General features: G+C 38.9%; 1 protein-coding gene across 1 annotated transcript in view; it reads right to left on the reverse strand.

Moving 5' to 3' along the window:
* The window catches only part of Spag1 (Spag1 axonemal dynein assembly factor), a 213,942-nt gene extending 206,326 nt beyond the window's left edge, over window positions 1–7,616 (reverse strand). Inside the window, exon 1 of the mRNA XM_090385194.1 lies at window positions 7,474–7,616. Coding sequence (XP_090241320.1) covers window positions 7,474–7,616 — 143 coding nt within the window. The remainder of the gene's footprint in view (window positions 1–7,473) is intronic.
* Window positions 7,617–10,985: the final 3,369 nt, after the last annotated feature.

Genomic DNA, 10,985 nt, shown 5'->3' on the forward strand with positions numbered 1-10,985 from the left:
CGTTTGTTCGTTGATGCGTCAAAGCTAAATTTGAAAGCAGTATTGCTTCATAATGGAAATGCTTTACCATCAATTCCTCTTGTTCATGCTGTTGGCCTGAAAGAAACTTACAACAGTATGTACCATATTCTTGCTGCTATACGTTACAATGACTATGGTTGGAATATTTGTAGTGATCTCAAAGTGATTGGACTGCTTGTTGGGTTGCAAGGTGGTTTCACTAAATACTGTTGTTTCCTGTGTTTGTGGGATAGCTGTGGAACAGCCAAACACTACATCGTACAACACTGGGACAAGAGAGATGAATATAAAAAGCAAAAGCAATGTAAAGTGTGTTCCATTGGTTGATCCACAAAAGGTTTTTCTTCCCAATTTACACATCAAGCTTGGCCTAATTAAGAATTTCACTTAAGGCACTGAATAAAGACAGCAGAGGATTCGCATATTTCTGAAAATGTTTCCAAATTTATCTCATGCAAAGCTGAAGGAAGCAATTTTCATAGGTCCTCAGATAAGAGAGCTCCTAAAAGATGAATAATTTCAAAGAAACCTGAATGATGTTGAACTGCCTGCATGGAGATCTTTCAAGGCTGTGGTACACGGATTCCTCGGAAAGAGAAAAGAAGAGAACTATGAGCAATTGGTGACAAACTTGCTGAATTGTTACAAGAACATAGGGTGCCCGAATGTCATTTAAAATGCATTTCCTTCATTCCCATCTGGATTTCTTTCCTGAAAACTTAGCAGATGTCAGTGACAAACAAGGAGAGTGCTTCCACCAGGACATATCTGCAATGGAAAAATGATACCAAGGTCGCTGGGACTCTGCCATGATAGGAGATTACTGTTGGTTCCTTAAACAGGAAAGCAATCTGAAGTATAAAAGCAAATCATTCAGTGGGAAACATGTCTAAGTAACATATACTGTGTCTAATAATTACAACCACATATGCTGATATTGTATGAAAACAAGGAATTTAAAAAATGCATATATCTTTTGATGTAGACGTAAAAGAAGTAAAAGATTGATATTTTCATAATCAGGACTTTAATTTTGTTCAGAATAACCAACTTTCATTCTAGGGCTATGACGAAAAAAAAAAAATTTGTCAGGTAGCGTAATTGGACCAAGAGTATTGCTCTCTCTCTTGTTGCATCTTTAACATGCTGCTTTTGAAGACAGAGCTAATAAATCCACAAAATCTGCTTTGCTGGTGTGTGAATGACCAACCCACAAGTTCCAGTCAATATCTAGAAAGCTAAAATCCCCCATTAGAAGACACTCTGATTTACTGGCCCACTCTATTTCTCTGTACAGCTGTTCATAGTAAACACTCCTACTCTCATTTTTGTTTTTGCAGTGCTTATGTCACCGAAACTGACTCAACATTCACTGGACACCCATGTTGACTGGATGTACTGCCTTAAATTTATGTACTTCTTAACACAGTATAACTCTTCCCCACATCTCCTGTCCTGTCTGTCATTTCTATACACATTGAACTCCACATATTCAAATACCACATCCTTCACATCTGATCATCCCTGATACATAGGCTATACAATTTACCTTGATGTATTTTCAAAAATAAATTGTTTATAATCTGCTCCTAATTCATCTAACCAGAATATACCAAGAAGAGCATAAAAAATGATCTTGCATCAGAGATATTTGGAACATCTAGTAGTGGTAGAGGCATGTGTGCAAGAAAGCAAGCTTATGTAGCATCAGCCAAAAAAAAAAAAACAAATTCATACATCCATTCCCTCCAAATGTTTGTTCAGTTCCTCCTTGAATTTATTTAAGCTATCAACTTCCGATACGACAGACAGCTAAAGGCAAATATCCGTATAATCGAACTATAACTGTCTTTCCGCAATTTGAATTTATGCCTCCTCAGGTTCATAATCTGAGCAAGAGGAAGAATCCCATCAGAATTCAGCATGCTCAATCCATTCAAGGTCTTATACACCTCAATCAGATCATCTCACAGGTGCCTAGTCTCCAGAAGCTGCAATTTTCAGAACTTAAGCCTTTCTTGGTAAGAGGACCCCTCGCCGATCTTGTTGCCCTTCTCTATATTCGCTCAAGCAACTCTACATCCTTCCTAAAATGTGGCCTAAAGACCTGTACACAGTACTACTCAAGGCATGGCCTAACCACTGCCTTATACAAAGGGATAATCGCTTCCTTTTCCCTACTATCAAAATTCCTGTATATCACTCACAATACCACATTACTGGGTCTGGCAGCCTGTCTGCACTGCTCAGAAAATTTCATATCTGATGGCATATTTACACCCAGGTCTTTTTCATTTTCTACCATTCTAAGTGTAGTAGAATGTATCAACCACACAGTTGATACGTTCCTCTGGGGTTACTTCTACCCATATGAAGTAGTTTGCATTTGTCAATATTAAACTTCAGTTTCCACTTCTCAGCCCATCTGCCCAAATTTTCTAGATCCTTGCAATAGCACACTGCCATTACTGTCATTAAAAGTACTGCCAACCTGTGTATCGACTGCAAACTTCAACGTCAAACCTGATATACATTCATCAATATCACTGATAAATATACAAAACAACAGTGGGCTCAACACTGAACCCTGTGGAACTCCATTAATAATACTAGTCCACAAAGAGCAGCATCCATTGATTATCACTCTCTGTCTTCTCCCACTCAACCACCCTTTTATCCATTGTGACAACTTACCCTTAATACCATACTGCTCCAATTTGTACAGTAGTCTTTCACAAGCGACAGTATCAAAAGCTTTCCTGAAATCCAAGTTATATGATATCAAAATTATTTTTTTTGCATCGAGTTCCTTTGACACCACATCATAGTATCCAATCAAATTTGTTAGACAAGACTTTCCTTAACAAACTGTGTAATATCCTGTCTAGATGATCCTGCAATGCATCCTTAACCAGTGACTTCATTAATTTCTCCCTAACAGAAGTTAAACTACATGGTCTGTAATTACTTGTGTCACCATTAGATCTCACTTTGTGAAAAGGTGATACATTTGGATATCTACAGTGCATGGGGACTTCCCCTGAGTCCAACGATGTCCTCGTAATTATGGCTAAGGGTTTGCTTAGTTCTTTTGCCACCTCCTTTAATATAACTAGATAGATCCCATTCACCCCAGGTGCCTTTCTTGTGTTTAACTTCAACAATTTCTCCTCCACTTTGCTCACAGTTATTACAAAATCATTAAGCACCCTGTTAGAGGCGCTTAATAAACGTCTGGCATTTTGCTCCCTTAATAACTCCTCATGTGTGAATATAGATGCAAAATACTCATTCACATTGTCAGCTAACTGAGCATGGATCATCACAGTAAAACCATTGATATCAACTGAACCACTTCCTTCTGGAGTTTATATAACTAAAGAAGTCCTTGCTGTTTTTCTTAGCTTTGACAAAAAATGGGGACGAATCAGATTGGACCACTTAAAATAGATGGGTTGACTATTGATGATCATGCACAGGTAGCTGATAAACTGAATGAGTATTTGCATCTACGTTTACACATGAAGAGTTATTCAATGAGGCGAGTGCCAGAAGTTTATCAAATGCTAACAGAGAGCTAAGTGATTTTGCAACAACTGAGAGCAAAGTGGAGGAGAAATTGTTGAAGTTAAAAATAAAGAAGTGTCTGGGGGTGGACAGGATCTATCCAGTTATGTTAAAGGAGGCAGCAAAAGAAGTAAGCAAACCCGTAGCCATAATTATAAAAGCTTCCTTGGACTCAGGGAAGGTCCCCTGGAGGTGTGCAAATGTATCACCAATTCAAAAAAAAGGAGGTTCAAAAGGTGGCACAAGTAACTACAGACCTGTTAGTTTAACTTGTGTTCCGGGGAAAATAATGGAATCACTGGTTAAAGAAGCATTGCAGGATCTAGACAAGACTGCAGTAATACTTAAGACACAGCATGGGTTTGTCAAATAGAGGTCTTGTCTGACCAATTTGATTGCTTACTATGATGTGGTCACAAAGGAACTGAATACCAAAAATAATTTTGATATCACATACTTGGATTTCAGGAAAGCTTTTGATACTGTTGCACATGGAAGACAGCTGTACAAATTCGAGAGGTATGGCATCAAGGGTAAGCTGCTACAAGGGATAAAGGGATGGTTGAGTGGGAGACAACAGAGAGTGGTAATCAATGGACACTGCCCTTCATGGACAAATGTTATTAGTGGAGTTCCCCAGGGTTTGGTGTTGTGCCCATTGTTGTTCTGTATGTTTATCAATAATATTGATGAAGGTATATCAGGTTTAATGTCCAAGTTTGCAGATGATACAAAGGTTGGCAGGGTTGTTAATGACAGTAATGACAGTATGCTACTCCAACTGGATCTAGATAAGTTGAGAAAATGGGCTGAGAAGTGACAACCGGAGTTAAACATTGACAAATGCAAAGTACTGCATATGGGTAGCAATAACCGAAGAGGAATATACCAACTGGGTGGTACGTTTCTCTTCGGTTTTCACTTTCCACTCACCGAAGCGGAAAGTGAAAACGACCTGGGGGTAAAGGTGTAGCCAAATATGAAGTTCGCTGAGCAGATCATGGAGTCTTGTCATTGATATATAATAATTTTGCTAGCAGTGACAGGCAGGTGATAATCCTGTTATACAAGGCACACCTAGAGTACTGTGTGGAGACCTCATTTTAGGAAGGATATAGAGTTGCTAGAACAAGTACAAAGAAGGGGAACAAGATTGGTGAACAAAGGGGTGCTCTTACCAAGAAAGGCTTAAGTTCTGCAAATTGCAGTGCCTGGAGAGTAGGCACCTGTGAGGTGATCTGATTGAGGTGTATAAGGTCTTGAATGGGTTGAGCAAGCTGAATGCTGATGGGATTCTTCGTCTTGCTCAGATTAAGAACCTGAGGGGGCACAGTTTCAAATTGAGGAAAGATAGTTTTAGAATAGATGTGTGGAAATTTGCCTTTAGCCAGCAGGTAATTGATTGGTGGAACAGGCTTCCACCTGTTGTTGTGGAAGCCAATAGCCTAAATAAATTTAAGGCTGAGCTGGATAGGCACTTCGAATGAATGGAGGGATGAAATGGGAGGGGTTTTTTTTTTTTTTTTTTTTTGGCTGATGCTGCATAAGCTCGCTTTCTTGCATCGTATGCCTCTCCTAATGCTAATGCTAATTTCTCCTAAGCTGCCTTCGCTTGCCTAACTTACTTTGTGACTTGATTACAGACTAGCTTATATCTATCATAGGCTTCTGTGTCACCAGATAATTTATAAGCATCCCATGCATTTTTCTTCTCTGTTACGAGTCTCATTAGTTCACCTTTTTCCATTTAGGCCTAAACCTTGAATAGTATTTCTTAATTAGTATGAAAAGCCTAGTAGCTTCCATAATTACAACCTTTAATGCTTCCCATTTAGAATTTTCTGCTGGTAACGTCCTAACGTCCTCAGTTGTTCCCACTGTATACAATTTAAAAACTGTCCGAGACCACTGTCACCTATACGGAAGCAAAAACCCTTCCTTTTACCCCAATGGTAATTATATCCTTAAGTAAATCCCACATCAGTACATTGTGATCACTGCCACATAGTGGTTCCTTTACCTACAAATTCTTAATGCACGAATAATCACTGCTGATAACCAGATCAAGAGTATTACTCTCTCTTGCTGCCTCTGTAATGTGTTGCTGTAGAAAACAATCATCCAATAAATTCACAAAAGTCTCACTAGTGTGCGAGTGACAAAACTCCCCAGTCCCAGTCAATATCTGGGAAGTTAAAATCCGACATTATTAGACACTGATTTACTGGCCCACTCTATTTCTCTTTACAGTTGTTTGTTGTACTCATCAGAGTCGTTTGGCCTATTCTTTTTGCTTTCCCAGTGCTTACATCACACCAAACTGACTGAACATTGCAGTGACCATCTATGTGAACTGGATGCACTTTCTTAGATTTTATGTATTTCTTAACTCTTCTTCCTTCCTACCTGTCTATCCATTCTGTACACATTGTACTCCCCAAATTCCAATTCGGGACTGCTTATATCAGTGTGACATGATGTCTCTGATATCCCAACAATATCCGACTTTCAAGTCTTAACTAGCACTTCAAATTCATAAAATTTATTTACTATACTCCTAGTATTGGTGTATAGTAAATAAATTCAATAAACTCCTACATTCAAGTATATGTGCACCTGTTCTTATTCTTAGTTACCCAAACACAGCCCATGTATTTATTTGTTCCTTGATGACTCCCACCAGTCCCTGAAAACCCCAGCTGTTTGTTGTTTGTTATTTGGTTTTTAGGAGCATTAGCAACTAAGGCCATATTGCTCCGGGGATATGCGGTGGTCATTCCCTGACCTTTCCGCATCATCCGTATTTGATGGTGACGGGCTCGAACCCCGGTCTAAATCAAGAAGCGTATGCTACGCACTGCTGCTCCTTCCCACCTGGCTATGGAGGCGCCAGAAAACCCCAGCACCCCACCCTCTAATCTAATAGAAACAGTGCAAGAATCACTTGCACTTCTGCCTACAGCTACTGTTAATCTTTTAGTCTGTGAATCCCACTAAGCTATCAGTTTTCCGACCCACCTAACACTGCCCCAATAGCATCAGCAAATATTCTTGCAACCCGTCTTTTTAAGTGTATCCCTTTTCTATAGAAGCAGTCTCGCCAATTCCATGTTAACAAACACAGACTACACTAAGAAAAATTCTACCCCATGAGTCTTGTACGGTTGAATTTATTGACATGTACTCCCCTCCTATCCTTCCTGTCTATATCGAATTGCAGACACTTTTAAATTTAACCGTAAGTGACGACTTTTTTCAACATTGACTTACAGATGTCCTACTGTAGATTTCCTACTCTTATTAGTGCCAACATGTACAACAATATCACCCTTTGTGCCCTTAAAACACAAAGAATGATATAAATCCAGGGACTCACATCTGGTGAGTACGGGCTTGGCACACCCGAGGTCCTGAGATGGATATCATCACTCTTCTCTTTCTTGGTGATTCCCTTCTACTTCTGGCTCTGTCTGTCTCTCTCTCTCTCTCTCTCTCTCTCTCTGAATTTTTTTTGTCAGGTGCAGCATAAGCCTCAGGCTTCTTTACACCATATGGCTAATAATAATAAATTTTCTCTTTATAGAAAATTCAACTTATCATGCAAAAGTTTGTTTTCGGTACAATCCTTGGAAATTTGGGGGGCCCAAGTTATTGCAAATGATTTGCTTAATCAAGACAAATAAATTCATTTTGATGTGTTTTGATGAGCTTCAATGGTTTAACAAGGATAAATGCTTATATGGCATGTTTTTCAGTTTTTTATGAATCTTTCAGACACGAAAGCGTAATAAAAGCAGACCTATATAAAATTATTTCCAGTTTACTTTAAAAATAAATAAACAAAATAAATATGGGCAAACTAGCCAGAATACAATCGGATATCACCTTAAGATCCTTAAAATTTTTTCCAATTCTTTAACATTTTCACAGCCTCCGATGTATCCGAAATCGATATTTTCGACTGGAATGTTATATATTTCCAATAATCGTCTTTTTGAGAGATCACTGTCACCTGGGTTAGATCCCATAATTAGCTAACATTTGGTCTTCACGAGTTTCGATATATTTCAGTAGACAATATTCCAGAGAATCGAGGAGAACGGTTTCCATGTGGAAATCGTTCCCATAGCAACGTTATAACAATTGGACACTGAACAGTCAGGTTAACAAAATACAATGTCCTTCCTAGTTTACCAATAAACTCGATATATATATATATATATATATATATATATATATATATATATATATATATATATATATATATATATATATATATATATATATATATTGTGAGCATAGTTAATTTTGAAATTGCAAGAAAAATATATATATAATACAAAAAGAAACAATACTAAGCAAAGATATTTCCACATAACGTGCAACATTTGCGTCACTTTTGTATATACACCGATGAGCCAAAACATTATGACCACCTACCTAATATGATGTTGATCCTCCACGTGCAGCCAGAACAGCTCGTACCCGGCGGGGAATGGAAGCTACAAGATTTCTAACTGTGTCTTGTAGTATCTGGTACCAACACGCAACCAGCAGATCCCTTAACTCCTGTAAGGTCCGTGGTTGAGACGCCGCAGATCGAAGTTGCTGTTCCAACACAAACAACAGATGCTCGATGGGATTGATGTCTAGGGATTTGGAGACCAGAGCAATACCTGGAAGTCTTCCTCATGTTCCGCGAACCATTATCGAACAATCTGGGCAGTGTGGCATGGCGTATTATCCTGCTAAAAGACAGCACTGCCAGATGGGAGGACCGTTGCCATGAAAGGGTGTACCTGGTCAGCAATGATGTTTAGGTGTGGACATGTGTATATGTAAAGGGCTGCTCCTGGAACGTCAGTTCAACTCCGACTCGTATCTCTGTGAAGAATAGTACCACTATAAAAGGGCCAGAAATGTGATTGGTGTAGGTTTGTGTGTATTATGTGTGTGTTCTGTTCTGCTGCTTGGCTACCCAGAAGCATCAATCACCTGGAGAGATGATTCTGAGTACTCGTCCACTCCACGGTGGGCCAGTCCATGTAAAGCACGTACTGTCTCAAAAGAGACTCTGGCACATCTGGTGCTGCCAGAAGGTAGACCGGGATCCTCTGGAGGAACATTCCAGAGGGGGGAAACCCACCAGTGGTTCTGGATATGGAAAAGAAATGAATAAAAATGAAATAATAAATGAAGTAGAAGAAAATAAAATAAATAATAAAAATAAGATAAAATAAAAATAAAATAATTTAGATAATAAACATAAGATAAAAGATAATAAAAATAAATTAAAATAAAAAGAAAGAATGTAGTGGTGCTGCTAAAAAAAAAAAATAATAATAATAATTTTGTCTGCGTGCCTAATCCAGAGGAAAAATTACACTTCTTGAGGATTTGAGTTTACATATTCAACAATTATTAAAGGATATCTGACCAGATAAGCATCAACAGGGCCATTTTGCTGTGTCCTGTTGAGATCTGACGACACTGAATGCCTTCGCAGAAATACACCTTGAGTGAAAGTCTGAATTATCAGATATGACTCCGAGTTTTGAAGCTAAGACGATTCCTGTCCTGGTTGAAAATTAGTAAGTGGATGAAGAGGAAGTCTGATATCATCAATCAGGGAGCAATGAAACAGGATGTGATCCTGTTGAGATCTGACGACACTGAATGCCTTCGCAGAAATACACCTTGAGCGAAAGTCTGAATTATCAGATATGACTCCGAGTTTTGAAGCTAAGACGATTCCTGTCCTGGTTGAAAATTAGTAAGTGGATGAAGAGGAAGTCTGATATCATCAATCAGGGAGCAATGAAACAGGATGTGATTCCAACTTTCTAGCTATCCACACGAACCAAATTGAACCTAAAAAGATTCGGTTTCATCAATTCATGTCCTGTCAACAGGAAGACGTGAATATATATCCATGCAGAACCACAATTGAGCCTGTTTATCCAGGAGAAATGAAACTTCGGGTATGAATTTTCTCGTTGTTGCACTACAACGAGAAAATTCATACAACCATTCTCTACAACTCCAACAGGAGTTGTAGAGAATGGCAGATATTAACTAACTCGTTCCACAGTCTCCTTTCTCATTTAGTATAATCTTGGAGGTTGATAGTTATTCCCAGAAATTCAGTCTCAATCTGTTTTTTCAGCCCGTATAAAAATCCTCTATAAGTAACCTGGAAGTCTGAAGGTAATGTTCCGGCCAGTACCAGCAGAGCTTGGGTCTAGACTGTCCTACATGCCTTAACCATACATCGCAAGATGGTTCCCTGCAAGGAGGCGCTTTTAGATTTGAAGTGATTGAGCCGTGCCCTGTGAAACCACGCACCGGCAGCATAAGTGACCAGAGGGAGGAAAACTGCATTGTAATAGAGCCTTAAAGTTTTTATAGAGAGACTCCATTCAACACGGAACACCCTAACAATTGTAATAGTAAATCTGCTTATTTTAGATGACAAGTTTGTCAACTGAGGAATAAAATTGAGACTGGAATCAATTACCACCCCTAGAATCTTGTTCTCTTTAACTATGGGGAGACGAATATTGTTGATTTTGACCAACGGAAAACGAGAGATATCCAACTTTGATCCAAGAATCATCATCTTTGTTTTTGACAAGCTGATTTTAAGCTTATTGGTAACTGTCCAATCATAGAGATCCTGGAGACCAAAATTTGCGGTAGTTTCTAAAGCAGCCCTAGAATTATCATTGACCAAGATGGTAAGATCGTCTACGTAAGCTATTTTGACGTTATCGAAAGATCGGGAGATCCACTGCTGCAGCACCATGTTTCATGTCAAAGGATCCAATATAGAGCCCTGTGGGCACCCTCTAGATACTGATCTTGATACTTGGCTATGTTTAGCTTTGACTGTTATGGTTCTATTAGAAAAGTAATTACGGATTAAAAAATAAAGGTAGTTGGAGCACCTAGCCGATCGCAGACGTTCGAGGACGCTCTCCCAACAAAAGGAGTCGAAGATGCCCTCGAAGTCGATGAAAACAGCCAGGGTATATTTATGTACCGAGTTTTGAACTGAAGAGACAAAGTCCACAAGAGCATCCTCGCAGGAACGTCCGGGACAGAACCCATATTGACATCTTGAAAGCAGATCCTGTTCTACCAGTAAGTTATTCAATCTAATAGCCATTATTTGCTCTAGCAATTTACCCAAATTAGCCAGAAGAGCGATCGGCTTGTGCGATCTAGCCGCTCCGGAAGGCTTATCCGGCTTTTTGATCAACGTAAAGAGAGCGACCTTTCAAATTTCCGGAAAGTTTCTTCCTAAGGCATCTGTTGAATAAGTTTAAAAGAACATAAGGTTTTAATTTCACCACTCTGATAATAAAAAGATTTTCTACAAGATCTAGTCCTGGGCA

This window comes from Mastigoproctus giganteus, chromosome 11 (assembly GCF_048544385.1).
Source record: "Mastigoproctus giganteus isolate SK-2022 chromosome 11, ASM4854438v1, whole genome shotgun sequence".
Taxonomy (NCBI): domain Eukaryota; kingdom Metazoa; phylum Arthropoda; class Arachnida; order Uropygi; family Thelyphonidae; genus Mastigoproctus; species Mastigoproctus giganteus.